General features: G+C 45.5%; 1 protein-coding gene across 25 annotated transcripts in view; it reads right to left on the reverse strand.

The window, feature by feature from the left end:
- NEB (nebulin) overlaps positions 1-7109 on the reverse strand; it is a 99935-nt gene extending 92826 nt beyond the window's left edge. For 22 of the 25 annotated variants that reach the window (XM_059476290.1, XM_059476295.1, XM_059476293.1 and 19 more), the window contains exons 1-6: positions 7052-7108; positions 6235-6343; positions 5681-5746; positions 1833-1877; positions 475-687; positions 3-110 (exon numbers count right to left, since the gene is read on the reverse strand). In XM_059476290.1, coding sequence (XP_059332273.1) covers positions 3-110; positions 475-687; positions 1833-1877; positions 5681-5713 — 399 coding nt within the window. In that variant the 5' untranslated portion in view covers positions 5714-5746; positions 6235-6343; positions 7052-7108. Of the gene's footprint in view, positions 1-2; positions 111-474; positions 688-1832; positions 1878-5680; positions 5747-6234; positions 6344-7051 lie in introns of all 25 variants that reach the window. The other 3 variants (XM_059476297.1, XM_059476273.1, XM_059476296.1) reach the window with 1 other exon arrangement.
- Positions 7110-18493: the final 11384 nt, after the last annotated feature.

Below are 18493 nucleotides of genomic sequence, written 5' to 3' on the forward strand. Positions count from 1 at the left end.
ACCTCACTGAGCTGGTCCTGCACTTTCTTGATCCTCCGGATTTCTGGGGTATCGACTGTGGAAGCATATGGCTTTCCTTTTTCTTTTCTGAATTTTTCCTTGTACTTGTTCTGGAAGAAAATAATGATAAAAAATAATTAAGACATATCCCAAAGCTCTGGCAGAACTGTATTAGCAATTGCTGCCATATTTATCTGGTTAGGACAGGAATTTGGGACAGATTATTCAATAATATAAACTGAAATTATTCAACTACATTTGCACTTCTGCTTATTTTAGCCAACTGAGTTTATTCCATCTGACACAACAGGAAAAAATCCATCTCTAACTTGGGTCACATCTAATTTACTATATTATCCCCATGAGTTTAGTATTAATAAATCCAGATATTTGCAAAATAACTATCCAGCAGCCTCTGTAAAACATTTTTAAAGCTGGTGTTTCTCAAGAAATAAGAGACATGGGACAACCTACCTCACTGAATAAGTCCTTCATTTTATTGCTGTGTTCCAGGTAAGGTGTCAGAAACTTGGATGGGTCCACTTTTGTCCGGATTGTTTTCTTCCTGATGGGAGGAGCTGCATCCTCCACGGAGGGCTGGGTGTGCTCAGCTGTGTACGTGGTGGTTGTGGTGGTCTCAGGGACTGAGTACTCTGTGCTGATGGTCTCAGTGATCTCTGTGACCACCTGGAGATGAAGAAAATTCAATAATCACTTGTTTTATAGCTGTAAAAGTTTGTTATCTTAAGTGTTTTTCACTGCCCTGAGCTGGGTGTGCTCAGCTGTGCAGGTGATGGTTGTGGTGGTCTCAAGGCCTGAGTATCATTGTGCTGATGGTCTCAGTGACAACTTGGACATTTAAAAAATTTAATAACACTTGTTTTATAGCTGCAAAAGTTCACTAGGATGAGTGTTTTTCACCCCCCTGAGATGGTGAAAGGGTGCTCTGCTCTCATCCAGATCCACAAGGAGACAGAAAATCAGGGACACTTTTCCTACTGGGATTGCCATTGTGCTCCCTATATATCACCCACCCTGAAAAAAAACCCCACAAGGAATGAACTCCCTGGCTGGCTCCTGCATCAAACTCATGGAATTATTCTCCAGAGGGTCTGGGAGAGTGGGGCTCCAGCTGCCTCTGCTCTACCTGCATGAATTTCCAATCACTTTAAATGTTTTATACACTTTCTTACCAACATAGTCATGCTGCCAGCTGTAATTTTAATACTAAGATTCTAATGAAAAGCATCTAAAAATAATTAGCACAACCAAAAAAGGTGCTCCAAAACCACCCAAATAAGTGTCAGGTTTTATTTTGTATCAATTAGCTTTATAAAGAATTGCCTTTATAAAGGAATTCATGAAGGTCAGAGGTCTGAGAGTTATTTGCATCAATGAGACAGAGCTGAAAATGCACCAAGAATTAATAACTTCTGTTTCTGTAGAAGCCCATGCCATAAAGAATATTCATGATAACACAGCAGAGAGTTGGGTTATAGCTGTTTTAGAGGTAGAATTTCAAATTATGGCAATCACTCCTTGATGACCCAAATATTAGTTACCAGTGACATGATGAAAAATCTGCAAAAGTGTAATTTCTCAGTGAAATTACACAAGGTGAAGGGAACAGAACTAATAAATGTAAACTGATCTTAGATCATCACACAGCAGGGACTTGAGGCAAAAATAAAGCATTAAGCAGCAACTGTTCACTGATATTTGTGTGTTTAATGTGAAAAATTAAACCTCAGGATACAAAAGGCTGCTAATTTAGTGTTTCATGTTAATTACATGCATTTATGTGCTACATGCAGCATGACAGGGACCTTTACCTCGTGCGGCTCACCCTCCTCAATAACTGTCTCCTCAATGTAGTACTTTGGAAAAAAAAGAGAAAAAAACATCATTGTTAGGCCAGATCAGCAAACTGTAGCTTCTGTGAAGCTGTTTTAAAACACATTTCTGGAGAAACAGGGTTTTAGTTCACAGCTGCTTATGGAGTAATTCGGTAACTCTGGGTATCTGTTCAAGTTTTGCATTAATGACTGGATTTTCACTCCATACAGTCCCCAACTAATAATCATCCAAATAATCAATGAAAGATTGTTATCTAATTTTACCCACAAGAGGGAAGACATTGATGACCACATTAAAAGAATCAGCATTTAAACCCCAGGATTTTCCTGGTTTTTATTTGGTGACACTCATGACTGTTGTCCTCAGGGCTGCTCCTACAAGGACACCAATAATTTCTGGCTGCCAGTTAAACTTTGTTGCTGATCACAACTCTGAGCCTGCTGATTTTCCACCCATTTTACTTCCCATTATCCCCTCATAATTTATAATTTCATAAATTTGGGGATAAAACCACAACAAGTGGAGTCCCTAAAGCAGACCAGGTACACAACCTCCTCTGGTCTCCCCTAGTCCAGCAGCTGTGGACTCATTATAAAAATTAATGAGGTTCATCAGCCATAGATTGCTCTTGATAACTTCTACACATGACCTTCATGTGTTTAAAAATAGCTTCTGAAGGGATTTGATCCACAGCCTTCCCAAAGAACAAAGTGAGGTTGACCAGCCTGTAGCTCGCTGGATCTTCCTTCTTGCCTTTCTTGAAGAGCAAATCCAGCTGAACATTGCCCATGGATGTAGGAATGGAGTTTGTAAGGTTTTAAATCTTTAAGTTTCTGCCAAGTTTTATGCTCCTGCTTCCACCTTCAGTATATATATATATTTTTTTTTGTGTCATTTTCCTCAGTCAGGAGCTCTGTGTTCCTCCACTCCACCCTTCTGCTGTTTGATTTCTGCACTTTGGGCTGAGCTGTGTGCTCAGGGGAAATCATGCTGGAGGATCACCCAACGACCCTGGCTGCCTTTGCTGTTTCCCACGGGATTTTCCCCAGTTCTGCTCTTCCAAACTCTGGGATCATTCCATTTATTTTGCTCACTGCTCCCTGTATCTTCAGCTCCATTGTCCCGTGGTCACTGCAGCCCTTGATCTTTGCATTTTCCACCAGTTCTGGCTTTTTTGTGAGCACCATGTCAAGTGGAGCATCTTTTCCAGCCAGGACAACAGAGCTGGGGAAAGATCAGGAGTGTCTGAGGGAGCTGGGAATGGGCTCAGCAGGGAGAAAAGGAGGCTCAGGGGGCCCCTCTGGCTCTGCACAACTCCTGACAGGAGGTGCAGCCAGATCGGGCTTTGCTGCCAGGGAATAATTGGCAGGACAATAGGAAACAGCGGCAGGTTGTGCCAGGGGAGGTTTTTGTTGAAAACTTTTTTAAAAATTTATTTCCCGTCCGCCACTTCCCAGCTGCGGCCGCACGGTGGCGCCGTCTCTCGAAAATGGCGGCCGCGCTGAGGGGACCGCCGGGGCCTGCGCCTCCCGCACGTGCCCCGGTCAAAAATGACGGAAAAAAGCTTTAAAAAACATTGCTGCACGAACAGCACCCGCTGTCTGCGGGGTGTGCTTCAACTGCACTAAGATAAAATGGAAAAATGCGGGGTTTATGTTGGAAAATCTCCGAGTAGTAATTGCTTGGGGTCGCTTGCCGCAGCTGCGGGAACGGAAAATCCTTTGAACCTAAAAAAATTGTTGGTGAAATTTAAGCCCCTTTCTGAGAGCTTTTCCTCAAAGTTAGTTCAAGGGACCAAGCTGTACTTGCCAAGCTGTGACATACTGGGCTGTTCTGAGGTGATTTCTACGCTGGACCACCTCGACAACACCTTCCACAAACCTCCCACAAAACCTTCCACAAAACATTCCTCAAACTTTCTACAAAACTGTCCACAAACTTCCTACAAAATCTTCCACAAAAAGCCTCCCACAAACTTTCTACAAAACCTTCCACCAAATCCTCTGCAAAACCTTCCACAAGCTTTCCACAAAGCCCCCTGCGAAATCTTCCACTAACTTTCTACAAAACCTTCCAAAAAAACCTCAAGTAACTCAGCAGCAAATGTTTTTAGCACTCACTGTGGATTTTTGCACATCCTAAGACAGCTACAACATCAAGTAATGGCTCGTAATTCCAGAGAAAGTTTAAAGATAGCATTTTAAAATCCTTGGTGATGCCTCAGCCACTCAATATTCAATGATCATGTCCTTCTCTTTCAGAAGGTGAATTTCTGATAGGTTTAAAATCTCGGATTGATGCAGGAATTAAGAAAATTCTAGAAAGGCTTAAAATGGTACCAGATGCTGTTGTTCCTGTTTTATTTAGCATCTCACCACGAGTATCCCAAGGGAAGTGACTGAAGCAGTGTCTCCTCAGCCCAAGGGATGTGGTTACAGCAAGGTGGTCATTGAAAATTAAAAAGAAAGGATGAAATGGGGCTGTGTGAACAAAAAGCCCAAAATACCATAACTCCTGCTGGAATAAATAAACAATGAGAGCAAATAAATATCCATTGCAGAGAGCACACAATGCACAGGAAACATAAAGGCGATTACAAGTAACGTGGGAATAAGGAATTTAATGAAGGGCTGATGTCATTGTAGCTAGGTAGTAAAATGACTTTAAAATCGACTTTATGAGTGCTGACACCTATTTTGCAAAATGCATTTAACTACTCAGATGGGCAAATCAATTGGCTTCACTTCATTCACCATTTGAAATATATAAAGCTGGCAGTGCCCTCACACCACCTGAAATCAACAGTCCACCGAACACAGTGTGGTGGCGATGAGTTGTAGGATGTTTACATTTATACCCTTCTTCTTTTCCTCAAACACTGAGTGATTTTTACAAGACTTTGTATATTTCATAACACAGGTTAATTTCAGAGTAGTAGCAATGCAACAAGTAAAAGCACACTGTTACTTTTGTGTACTGTTTCAATAACAGAGTCGTTCCCGTGGTCCCAGCTGTAGGTTGCCCAGTTCCTGGGGAATTTTTTTATTCAGTTTCCTGAGTTTTAATGACCTACTGGCAAATTAATGGAGATAGAATAATGGAATCACAGAATGCCCTGGGCTGGAAGGGACCTTAAAGATCCTCTATTCCACCCTCTGTCACGGTCAGGGACAGCTTCCACTATCCCAGATTGCTCCAGCCTGGCCTTGGACATTTCCAGGGATTCAGAGGCAGCCACAGCTTCTCTGGGCACCCTGTGCCAGGGCCTGCCCACCTTCACAGGGAAGGATTTCTTCCTGATACCTAATTTAAATCTACCCTCTGTCAGTTTAAAATCCTCCCCCTTGTCCTGTCACCTAAATCTGACTCCATCTCTGCAGTGTCTCAGGCTAAATTGGTTTGTGGTGGCACAAAGGTGCTGCATTTCTGCAGAGGCAGGGCTAGAAAGGGGCTTCCAAAGCCAACTTCACCCATGGATTGGGTGACAGAGGGCAAGCCAGCAGGGAAGAGAGCTTGCCCAGTGCGTCTATAATTACACAGGGAGTAATCAGAAAACCTTGCACTGTGAGTGTGGGATGGTTCCAGTCCTTATTTAAACTGAGAAACTATGACAGGAACCAGGAGACTTTGCTCCTCCGAGAGCAACTGCTGTTGTTGTTGTTGTTGTTTTAGTGATGAAACCATTTAATCGATATCTAATCATCCCTAATCTTCAGAGAGCAAACAGAAACCTCTGTTCCTGAGCAGCATCTCAGTAAGATGATTAATGCATTCAGTCACAAGGCAGGAAACAAACATTTCTGCTCTCACATTTTCTTCTTACCTCCACAACTTCCTCATATTCTTCTTCCTCCATTCTGAGGGTTTGCTTCTGTCTCTCCCCCACTCACTGGTCACACAGCAGGTAAAAATGTGAATAAACAGTATTAGCCCATGACTGAAAGCACCATGAGAAGGTAGAAGTCAAGCTCATAAAGCTCTTGGGGTCATGGTTAGTAACTAGTCAGACCCTAAATAAAGCTGGGATCTGGCATTACTTGGACTGTTATGGAAAAACATTGGATTAAGTTTCAAACATACTGATATAATTTACAATTCTGGACAAATAACTCATTCCAGTCATAACATCAACTCTGGATCCAATTAAAATAAAATAAAAGTGATAAAAGAGACGAAGAAGAGATCTCTTGAAACATGATGTGATATTTTCATTACAACAGAATTATTTGAAGCATTTTTCTTCCCTCTGTGACTATTCTACACAATTTCATTATATCATTCAAGCTCCTGTTTGAGTGGGAGATTTACATTCTACTAATTTCATTCATAAGTAAGAGCATAATGTAGAAAAATATTGTAAATATTTTTTTCAGTGACCTTAGGTTAATGAGGCAATTTCTGTCTTCCCAGCATCAGCCTACAGAGATGCTCTGGGGTTGGGTTTTTTTTAAGCTCTTGTGGGCTTTTTCTCTCTGTTTCTTCAGACCTGGAAAAGATGAAAATCCATGGAGTTGGCTGAAGTACAAAGCACAGATTAGTGGCAGACCCTTTGAACTAATTAATTACCACACTGATTTCACTGTGAGGCAAAGCTACAATTTTCCACCAGAGTCTGCAGCCCTGTTTCTAATGTTGGGAGGGGATGAGGCTTTGGAACAGCTGCTCCTGAGTCCAGGGATATTTGCCGTGTAAGCTAATCCGGCCAACTGACGGGGCACTTGGGTTGAGCTGGCTAAACTGCAATTCCTTCTGAGGCAAGGGAAGTCAAGTCATGCAGGTTAAATATAGGAACACCGAATACTGGCCCTTTTTAGTCCCAACAGGCTGAGAAAAATGGCCAAAAATTAATTGGGAAAACCATGTTGTATTCCATTAAAATAAGTTAAGAATAAATCAAATAACGGGGACAAGTCATGTGAAGCAGTAGGCAGAGGTGTATGAATAAACTCAAGAAGTGGGGTTTGCATATAAACACAACCTCTTCAACCTGACACTGTTACAACCTCCAGCCACACTTCCAAACCCCATTCCAGGTCTTTTCCTCCTCCTCTAACCCACAGCCAGTTACTCAGACAGAAAACCTGACTTCCATGGGCCAAACACAACAAGTATTCCCAAAAAACTACAGGATGGGGAAACAGCTCAAGATCCTCTTGTAAGGAAAAGAAGTGAAATGCATTTAAAATGTCCTTACCAGCGACATCCAGTAAATATCCTTTGGAGCAAAGGCTCTCCAGTCTTCCCTCCTGAGCAGCACTGGGTGAGAGCGAGGGGCTTTGGTGGCTCCTGGTGACGTGTGTGGCCCACGCAGCCAATCTGGCTCCAGCCCGCTCGAGTTTCAGCCCTAAATATACCCGGTGACCCCGAGGGAGGGCACCTGTTCTCAGCTGCAGCATCAGGGACAGCAAGCTGGGCACCTCCGTGCCCCTCAGGAAACACAGAACACACCAGAGCTGGGCTGGAGCTCGGTGAGATGCAGCCCAGGCAAACCCAAGGGACTGTTCCAATGGAATAAAACGTAATTAGCAGAGTTGATAATAACATTGAATTTCAGTTGATGGAGGCAATTTAATTCCTGTGATGTGCCTGAATAAATATCATCCAAATTCAAGGATCTCTGAGCTTGAGAAGTCCACACTGCAAACCAAACTTTAGTCAAAACACATCTTTAATTTCACCCCATAAGGATACCTGAAGTGCTTTTTCACCTTGATGCAAATGTTTTTTATCACTTATGAAATGTTTTCTAGCTGATCACACAGACCCAGGAACAGTGAAAAGCAACAGTTTGCAGGGAAGGAGCCCAACAAAGAGCCAGCATCCCTGGTGAAGGAAGTCCAAGAAGAGTTGATAAACAGATGAAGTGACAGGGGAGCAACCCTGGTATTTTGGAAGGTCAGGAATGCTGTGATGTATGGAGCAGAAGCAGGGTGATGATAACAGACGTGACTTCTTAGGGGATGACTCGGCTGACAAATAGAGTTGACTTTGGTTCTTCAAGGAGGTGCATTCAAAAGCCAACATCAACAATGATCCCTTTCCACGTGCTAGATCACATTATTCAGTAAATGGTTCTCAGGAGCCCTTGAGAGACATCGTTTTCTTTAACTCTTTCCAGAAGTTCATATTTATATCCAGATGAAATATCATATCTCATTCACTTCTGCCAAGTATTTTAGACTCAGCCCAGAGCTGCAGACCCCTCCCTGTCTCCTTTGGCCAAGCCATTTTCAATTACTCTGCATTTTGCTTTACTAGGCAGCCCTTCCCCTTTTAATCTGATTTCTGTTTATTTAACTTTCTTAACCTCTTTTGAAATTGTCTAGAAATTAGCACAGCGTGTTGTTGGAGCCTCTGGAGAGCACCCTCAGCGTAACCTGCTGCTCTCTGCTCCTGATCCTCCGTGTGTGCACTCCAGAAATAACTCACAGGCCCCTTCTCCTCCCAAGAGCTGCTTCTCAATAGACTGGATGGCAAACATAACATCTTCATCATCAATAACAAACCTTAATGGAGTGAGGGGCCAGCTTTCCTTATCAAACATGTAATTCATTATTGTCATTCCTGCTCAATCCTGGAAGTTCCTGAAAAGAATTTCTCCCTCAGTGGTCCTGTGCAAGTCCTGTGTTACTGGAGCACACCTTCAGATTTTACACTGCTGTTTGACATCTTGCTCAGAAAGACCCTAAACAAGGCTGAAATTGCATGCAGGACAGCAGCACCACTTTTTCTGCCACTGAAATGCAGCTGTCTTTAGCATGGCACATCTTCAGCAGCACAGCTCAGGGCTGGAGAAAAGCATGGAAGAACCCATGGAAATTACAGAAGGAGTCTGAGAACAAAAGAATTATTGGTGAAATGAAAAGTTAGGCTGAATGTAGGATTTTTGTTCTGCCATCAGAGCAGGAAGAGGGGAGGAGGGTGCTCTTGGGTCGCTTGAGAAAATATTTCAGTTCCTGCATTTTGTGGCTTTGCTCCTTCAGTTCCAAATCCCAAGGAACAGCTGTGAGAACACTGTGGCCATTGTGTGGGCAAGGAGAATCCCAGGATCCCTGAGGCTGGAAAAGCCCTCCCAGCCCACGGAGTCCCAGCTGTGCCCAATGCCCACCTTGCCACCAGCCCAGAGCTCTGAGTGACACATCCAGGAATTCCTGGGACACCTCCAGGGATGGGCACTGCAAACCTCCCTGTTCCTAACATGTATGAGTAAAGGGAATACCAATGGTTAATATTTTGATATTAACCTTTTCTTTTGAATTGTTTTGTTGTGAAAATTTATGTCTGACTCTGATTTCTGCTGGAATAGTCACAAAACCATAGAATCCCTAATGCTGGAAAAGACCTCCAAGATCATCAAGTCCAGCTTTTGACTTGGTTATGGAAATACTTGACTTTCTGGGGGACACATATTTCAAAAGCATTAACTGAGCCCTAGGTGGGGCCTGGCAGCTCTGCCCCAGGTTAACACCCCCGGCCAGATTTACCCATGGCGCATAAATGAGCACGGGCTCAGCACTTCTGAGCTAAAGACAGCAAACTGCAAAACTACTTGGGCAGAAAAAAAGGTTGTTTTGCATTTCAATCACAAAGATTTAAAGCAAAAATATTTTCTTTACTTAACATATTTAAATATTGAGTTCAGTCAGTCCTGCTTATCCAACAGGAGCCACTCAGGGCATGATGGATCAATGTCCTGACATCCCAGGTGCTATATTTCACCTCCTGACATACCTGGGCTTAACAAGCACTGTATCATTGGAAAAGGACAAATTTAAGTACATATTTATGCCACTGTGTCTATTTTTAACCTACCACCAGTGAGTTCCTTCTCATTCTTTTCACCATTCCCCACAGCAAGGCTCCTCTACCCCAACACCTTTTGGTTTAATGCATGGAAATACTGTGGAGAGCACTTTTACAAAAAAAGAAAAAAAAAACCAACAAATTAAGGGTTTGGTTGGACAAATGCAAAGGATTGTCTCCAAATTAAATACACATCTATTTCTCCAACCCCTCCATTTTTACAGCTGGCCAATCCTTTTTCTTCTGGATGAAACCAGGCTGGGAGCACAGGCCTTGTCAGATATTGGCTCTTGCCTTACAAACAAACTGCTTTTTAGGAAAACCATATTCTAACAAGAATTCCACCTTTACTTCAGAGCTGCTCATCCTGTTTCTCAGAGTATTAATAGAAAGCATTAGATCATACCGAATAATATTCTTGGGGGCAGTGAATCAAGGTGCTGTGAGTATCTCCTCAGTGTCTTGTCTTCAGGTTTATTTTTTGATGCTGATGGGCTGCTGTGACTCAAAAAGACTTGGCTGGAAGAGGGGGAATAAAGGAATATTGATATGGTTGATATGGAACCAAAATTCATTTAATGCTTCCCAACATTCCTGGACAGAGAAGGAACTGTGGCCTCACCCATCCCATTGTTTGGGTATAGGCCCAACTTTTTAGTGTTGAAAGTGTCCCACCAGAATGTTTCAAAATCAAAAGACGATTTAAAGTGGGGAAAAAATACAAATAAACTCAAACTTAAAAGAAGAAGAACAAGGTGCCAAATATTGGTTTACTTTTTTCATGGTAAGATTTGATAAAGCAAAGAGAAATGACATGAACAAATGCTCCTCCAGCTGGTTGTAGAAACATAAAAATTAGGTTAATATTTAAACCCCCAGCACTGAGGATATAAAATCAGAGTGTAAAAGATCCTGTGTATCGACACAAGATATTCACTGGGGCCATTGGCACAAGGAGAGTTCTCCTCACATGACAGCATCTGTCACAGCCTCCCCTGTTCTTTACTTGGGGCCTTTGAGAATCCGAAAAGAAAATATTTATCCACAAGATGATGTCAAACAGCCCAATTTATCTCCCCTGCTAATGTTCCCAAGACAGCCACAGGGCCTTAGACACGGGTGCTCATCAGAAAGAAGATACAGCAAAGGCAAAGGTCCTCAGGAATTCACAGCCAGCTCTGATTGTATTGATCAGATTTCCTGGTGAGAGAAACTGAGATTCAGCACCCAACTCAACATATTCAGGTTTTGGAATATTAATATCAGTTCCTAGAAACTAGGAAAGGAAGGTGAGGTTCTTCTCCAGCCTTTTGTTCTTCCTGCTGTTTCTAAGGCAAATAAACTTTTGTATTTTTAGAACAGAGGTACAAATATCAGCTGTAAATGCCAGTGAAAAGCCCTGATTGGCAGCCAGAGTTTCAGCTCTTACCCTGCCTCCCACACTTGTCCTTTGGACAAGCCTCTGCCTCACTACCCTTTGTCGCTTTCTCGGCTGTTTAGGTGGCCTGGAAAGGCTCAGGGATGGCCTTGAAGAGCTCGCGCTTCAAAGGACGAGAAGAGGCTCCAGATCTTGTCTCGGTCTTGGTGTTTATTAATTGTTTATCTAAAAGATTTTCTCTCGACCCGACAGAGGTCTGCACAGCCAGCCAGCCATGGGCACACTGCGAGCCCCCGGGGCGGTCACCTATCTTTATACCCGAAGTTACGTGTACAATATTTATCATTTTTCCCCAATACCTTTTACCCTTATTGACCAGTGCACTTTTAGTAATAACCAATCCCAAAGTGCCAACATCACCACAGAAGATGGAGGCCAAGAAGAAGAAGAAGAAGAACAGGACACGCCCCAATTCCACCATCTTACTTCTTTAGACCCCCCTGTACAGAAATCCTAAACCCTGTGTCTTACACTCTAATTAACTTATCCCTTCACCATTCACCCAGTGAAATCCTCCCATCCTCATACAGGCGTCGTCTCCCGTGCAGGATCAAAGTGCAGCCACCAGACACTTCTGGCAACATTCCAGGACTCCCGAGCCCCCCGAGGGTGGTCTCGGCCTCTCTGCACCTCCATCCTGAGGTGCTGAGATCCCACAACCCTTCAATAAAATAACACAGCTCTTTTATCTTTTAAAGAAAAACTTTTTCATTATTAGCACCGTTTTGCAAATCATTACAGAACCGCAGTGAGAGTTGTTACTGTATAAGCAGATTGATGTGTTTAGAGCTGTCCCATCCATGGGGTGTCAAGGCCAGCTTGGATGGGGCCGGGAGCAGCCTGGTTTGCTGCTCTGATGGTGCTTTCCCCTCCCCAGGGTGGGTTATTGCTGAGGAAATACAATTCCTTCCTGGAGCATTCCTCCTTGGAAGAAATCCCTTCTGGGAGCTCCCCCCAGGTGCCCGCACACGGCTGTCCCACCCCAGCCCCGAGTGCTGCTGCCATGAGGGCACATCCCAGTTTGCTCACTCAGTGCCAGCCTCAGATTTCAAACCCACCGGTTTCCATCTCCTGCCTCCTTCCCCTGGCTCCTCACTGAACTCCCTGCACTGAATTTAGAGCAGAGTTGGTGTTGCTCACAGAACCAAGCTGAAACAATTTATGGAGAACCATAACCCACGCCAGGTTCATTTCTATCCCAGATAAATCTTCATAAGTCTTCACATTTCTACCAAAGCAGGAAGGTTTCACATGGGGTTCTACAGCCCTGCCAACTTTCCACATCACCAACAAAGGGGTGGATTAACACAGAGGCATTTCCTGCTGTAAATCCTCTGGGTGGAAAGACAGGGCTGAGCACTCCCTTTGAAACCATGAGCAGAGCATCACCTTCATCCTGCAATCCCCTCTGCTGCTTTTGCAGTTCAACATTGCCCTGATGCTGCTGGCAGATGTTCATGCCCTGTGTGAGAACAGAGGGAAGAAATCCAGTATTTACTCCCCAGGCCTCCATGCCTTTTTTCACCCAGGACATGCTTTCATTCCTAGAGGGAACAGACTGAACACAAAGGTGCGATTGAGGTAAAATTGTGACTGAGTCCCGTGCACCTTTTTTCTCCTTGGGCAAAAGAAGGAAAAGTGTTACTATCCCCCTTGCCCATTCCAAGGGTTTTCCAACTAGCGCAGGGTTCCTTTGTGGAGTTCGCAGTGAAAAGGCCTCACAACCTCCCTGCCCGGATCCCTCTCCCTCCGAGCCCCTCTGACTCCCCCACGCTGCAGAGCAGCTCCCACAGCTATGGAAAATCAAACGTGCCATTCATGGGCTGTGACAGGAATTGTCCCCAGATCACAGAAGCTGCTGCAAGAGAAGGTCAAGACTTAGATCAAAGCTCAATGAATCTACTCAAGAAGTCCCAGAATAACCAAACCTTCCCACTGACAGACAATCCATGCACCTTGAGTCTCCTCAGTCTGCAGGATGCTGAACCAGAGCTCACATGTCCAATGTCACAGCCTTTAGCAAACTGCAACCCATGTCTGAGACTTATTTTTAAAATATTCTCTCTCACTGTGCTGATTTAAAAGGGACATATTTCTGTGAAAGGTTCAAACACCTCTGACTGTAAAACGAGGGGGAAAAGCAATGTGCTTCACATTCCTGGGGTGGTATCTCATACCCTGAAATACAACCTGCAGCAGTCCATAAAATATTAAGACTGCTCGCTGGCCGTGGCCAGGAATACTCTGCAGCAGCAGCTCCCAGGGGCAGAATGCTCTGTGAAAGGTCACTCACACAGCACTGAGGTCACCAGCACAACAGCCACCAGGAGTAATTCTTCTCTGCACTATTATTAACAGCACTGAGCAGCCACCAGGAATCTGCTGGGCTCCCACTGCCCTGCAGCAGCTCCAGACAATACAACCCAGGAAATACAACTTTGTTACTGCACCAATAAAGGGACATTTAATGTCAGTAAGGAATGATAACATCACAAATTACCTCCCCTCACTCACTTGGCACTGGGCCATGCTCTCCTAGGGGACATCTCCTCAGTGGGGCACCCTGCAGGAGCTCCTGAGCCAGCAGAGACTTCTGCAAACTGAGCTGACCCCTCTGACACCCCAGCAGTGACATGAACGGGGATCTCACCTGGAAAACTCACACAGGACAGCTGGAGCCAGGCTGGGAGAGCTGGGAATGTTCCCTGGAGAAGGGAAGGCTCCAGGCAGAGCTCAGAGCCCCTGGCAGGGCCTGAAGGGGCTCCAGGAGAGCTGAGAGGGACTGGGGACAAGGGATGGAGGGACAGGAGCCAGGGAATGGCTCCCAGTGCCAGAGGGCAGCGATGGGTGGGACACTGGGAACTGGGAACTCCTGCCTGGGAGGGTGGGCAGGCCTGGCACAGGTGCCCAGAGCAGCTGGGGCTGCCCCTGGATCCCTGGCAGTGCCCAAGGCCAGGCTGGAGCAGCCTGGGGCAGTGGGAGTGTCCCTGCCTGTGGATGTTGGAGCTGGGAATCTTTAGGTCCCTGTGGACCATTCTGTGGTTCCATGGTTCTGAGATGAGCCCCAGACCCTTGCTAAGCAAAGCTGTGGAATTGAATTGTGCTGCTGCCCTCCCCCTGCCAGCAGAAAGGTTGGAGGTGCCCCCACCCTGCCCATCCCTCACCTCTGTCCCTCCCCAGTGCCACACACAGCTGCTCACCTTGGTCTCCCTCACCTGTCCAAAGTGATCCAGGCTTCTTAATGCACTTTTTCTCTGCAGTGAGGGGTCAGGGGGAGAAACCTTTATTCATGGAATAGTTTTCATTTCCAAGGGTCTGGCAGACTTTCAGCTCTTTGAAAGCCATTCCTGATGACTTCATGGGGCTTTTTATAAAGTGAGATAATGGCAGTGGAGGGACAGAAGCAGCTGCACAATTCCCTGGCTGGGGCAGGGGTGGCCCAAGCACCACAGCCTCAGCAAATCCATCATCCCATGGGTGCCAGGAGCGAGATGCTCATGGACAGGCTGGTCCCCAGGGCAGGAGCCCACTCACCTTCCATGTGGGAATGCCTTGTGACACATCTCCAGCACATCCCCTGTGTCTGCTCATCGGGGCTGCTGAAGGTTTAACGCAACATTTCCCTTCACAGCCTGAAAATTCAGTGTTCATCTAACACAGGTTACACCACGCTGAGCCTTTTCAGCGCTGGAGATTCCCTGGCAAGAATAGCTTTGCTGAAAAGCACAATAAAGATTAAAACACAATCTAACTCTTGCAGAAGTGTTGTCAGTCCACAGATTTCTGAGCCGCAAACATGGAACAAATATTTTTGTGTACTGAAATTTTTTGGCTGTGACACTGCAAATCAAGTAAATAATTTTCAGGTTTGAATGGAGTTGTTCCTACAATGACACAATTTTCCTGCTGTTGACAGCCAGCAAAACAATATGTGCAAAAACAAAAAACAACCCATCCCTTCACCATGGAGAAATACCAGAAAACACAAAAATGTCAAATTTACAGAAGGAGGATTTTTTAAAAAAGCAGAAACAGGATAGACTACGGCGAGACTAAAGCTAGATTGTCCCAGGCACGGCAGGAGCCCAGTGAAACAGCACAAAATTGCTGTGACTGTCTGTGATAGAAGCTCATCCTGAGAGATAAAAACGAACTTCAGGGGTTTACTGGTCTGTGAAACAGCTCATTAAATCCGGGCTCAGAGGTGGTTGGGGTTTAGCAGCACGTTCAGCTGATGGGGCAGAGGAAGGATGGATGATGCTCACAAAACCACCAGGGCACAGCAGGGCAGCAGCGAGATGGGGAAATGGCCTCGAGCTGTGCCCCAGGAGGGTCAGGCTGGAGACTGGGGAAAATTTCTTCATTGCAATTCCTGTCCAGCCCAGGCAGTGATGGAGTCCCCATCCCGGGAGGGATTTCACAGCCCTGTGGATGTGGCACTGGGGACATGGGGCAGAGTGGCCTGGGGATGGTTGGACTCCATGACCTTGGAGGGTTTTCCCAAGCCAGTGATTCTGTGATTCCTTGCTCCACATTTCCCTTGTGTGACAGCAGTTCTATGACAATTAATTCTCCAAGCCCCACCCAAGTGATTTGGTACTACAGGGAAGGAGGGGGGCAGGGGATTTCTTTTGGTGGCTGCACTGGCCTAAAGAATTTCATTCCCTTGGATAAAGCACAACAAAACTCTTCCTTTGAAGTTTTGCTATAAAAAGGAGGATCCTGCCCCCGTCTGGCCTCCCTGGAAGGGAACAGCTGGAGCAAGAAATCCCAGATTCACAGAGCTGCAAATCCTGCTTTGGAAGGGACTCACAGGGATGACCCAATCCAGCTCCTGCCCTGCACAGGACAGCCCCAGGAATCCTTCCCAGCGTCTCTGGGGAGTGCTGGATGGGAGCACTGAGTGCCCAGCCACCCTCTGAGCTCAGAAACAAACACTAACTCCAGCTTGGGGTGTCCCAGCCACCCTCTGAGCTCAGAAACAAACAGTAACTCCAGCTTGGGGTGTCCCAGCCACCCTCTGAGCTCAGAAACAAACAGTAACTCAGCTTTGGGTGTCCCAGCCACCCTCTGAGCTCAGAAACAAACAGTAACTCAGCTTGGGGTGTCCCAGCCACTCTCTGAGCTCAGAACAAACAGTAACTCCAGCTTTGGGTGTCCCAGCCACCCTCTGAGCTCAGAAACAAACAGTAACTCCAGCTTGGGGTGTCCCAGCCACCCTCTGAGCTCAGAAACAAACAGTAACTCAGCTTGGGGTGTCCCAACCACCCTCTGAGCTCAGAAACAAACAGTAACTCAGCTTTGGGTGTCCCAGCCACCCTCTGAGCTCAGAAACAAACAGTAACTCAGCTTTGGGTGTCCCAGCCACCCTCTGAGCTCAGAACAGCCAGTAACTCCAGCTTGGGGTGCAGGTGGATGGCAGGCAAGTGGAGATCATTAGAACCCTCCTGGAGCAGCTCCAGCCCTGCCAGCGCTTGTTTGGGGTGCAGGTGGGTCCCACTGTGGGAATATCCATCCTGCCATCTGCCAGGGCGTGCCAAGGGAGCACAGTGCCCTCAGCAAAGCTGTGCCCACCCCCAGGAAACACAACAACGATGGTTTAACTCCCTTTGCCTCCCTAAATCCCTGCCACCCCACAGGCTCCCTGTCACTGCCAGGCAGAGACCCCTTCTGGCAAAGTGACCCAGCCTCAGAGCTGGGTCATTCTTCTCTTGTTCACAGAGAAGCAGAAATAAGGTTCCATTTTAAATCTCTGAAGCCCAGATATCCCCCAAACCCTTCCCCCTGTCCCTGCTCCAGCCACCCTGTCATTCCTTCACTGGGCTCAGCCTGGAACAGTGCTGCTGCTGCTCCGAGCAGGAAAACCCTGCAAAAATGGGATTTTCCCACCTTATCTCAGTTAAAAGAGACCTCACTTACCAATATGCACAATTCATGCATTATCCCAGTGTTCTCTTGGAAACACCAGGAATGAATGGTCTCAGCACATGGTGGGAAAATTGTTGTGCCTGGATTCAGGCTGCCCCTGCCCACAGGATGGCAAAGAGGGGCTGCTCTCCCTGTCCTGTCCCCAAGGAACAGCCCACGCTGCTGAGCTCTGTCAGCACTGCAGGATTTTATCCTGGAGAAAAGGAAGCTCGGGGGAACCTTATTTTTATCTACAACTTACCTGAAAGGAGGGTGCAGCCAGGTGGGGCTCAGCACCTGCTCCCAGGGAATGAGAGGGAACAGCATCAAAACAGCCAGGGAAGGGTTAAACTGGATATTAGGGAAAACTTCCTCCTGAAAGGGTTGTGCCCATCCCTGCAGGACAATGCAGACTTTGGGATTTCTCAGGAAGATTTGCACATCAAGGAAAATCCAGGATTTCCTCCTTTCATCCCCTAAACCTTTGCAGCACCTTGGGCCTCCCAGGCACGGTGGATCTCCAAGAAATTCCCTGGCCAGCTCCACAGAGACACTTTGGTTTATTTGTTGCTCACACAGCTCTGATTTCCCCCATTAACCCAGGTTTCAAAGCCAAACACACAAAAATGACACAACATCCGTGAGCATCCCACAGCACGAGGCCCTCCCTCAGAACTCTTCAACATTTACACTGAATCTTTATTTCTGTACAAAAATTTAGACCATTTTCATTTCATTTCCTTCATTTCCCAAGGAAATTTGCATGACCTTTTTGCATGACCCCACAAGTTGCCTACATATATATACACACATATATTTGAAACAGAAAAAAACCCTTCCAGTTCTGAAGAATGAAGGTAAAACCCATCAGAACTGAAAAATTAATGACAAGAATTCAACTGTATTTATTGTATTTATTGTCGGTATTGTTGACTATTCTGTAGCTTTACATGTAGTTCATCCCCATATTATAATAAAAACATTCAGAATAACTCAATACAGACTGTGCAACAAGAGAGGAGCAACACAACCTGTAATTTAAAAAGTGGTAATAGCATCAAGAAAATATTAATTATTAAATTAATTAAAAAGTATTATTAAAAAATAACAATGAAGGAGAAGTCAGCAGTCTTAACTTTTTTATACACTCAAAAAAAAGAGCCAAAAAGTAACAGTTTCTGTTCAAAAGCCTATTCACAGTTCCATACATCAGGCACAAAGGCCCAAGGAATGCACAGTTGGGCTAAACCAGACAAAAATAAAGTGTGAGAACGGTGGTTTCTCTTTCAATCACCTAATATTCAACTGGATTCCAAGAAAACTAAAAGCAGTTTTCAGAAGTTCTATCAAAGCCAAGGAATGATGGAGTTAAGAGGGACAGGCAGGAAAGGACCTGGCTTTAAGGCAGCTCAGCATTCCTTCACTGCCACAGAAACGTCCCAGGAGAACCACGGAATCCCAGACTGGTTTGGGTTGGAAGGGGCCCTA

This window comes from Ammospiza nelsoni, chromosome 7, assembly GCF_027579445.1.
Source record: "Ammospiza nelsoni isolate bAmmNel1 chromosome 7, bAmmNel1.pri, whole genome shotgun sequence".
NCBI lineage: Eukaryota > Metazoa > Chordata > Aves > Passeriformes > Passerellidae > Ammospiza > Ammospiza nelsoni.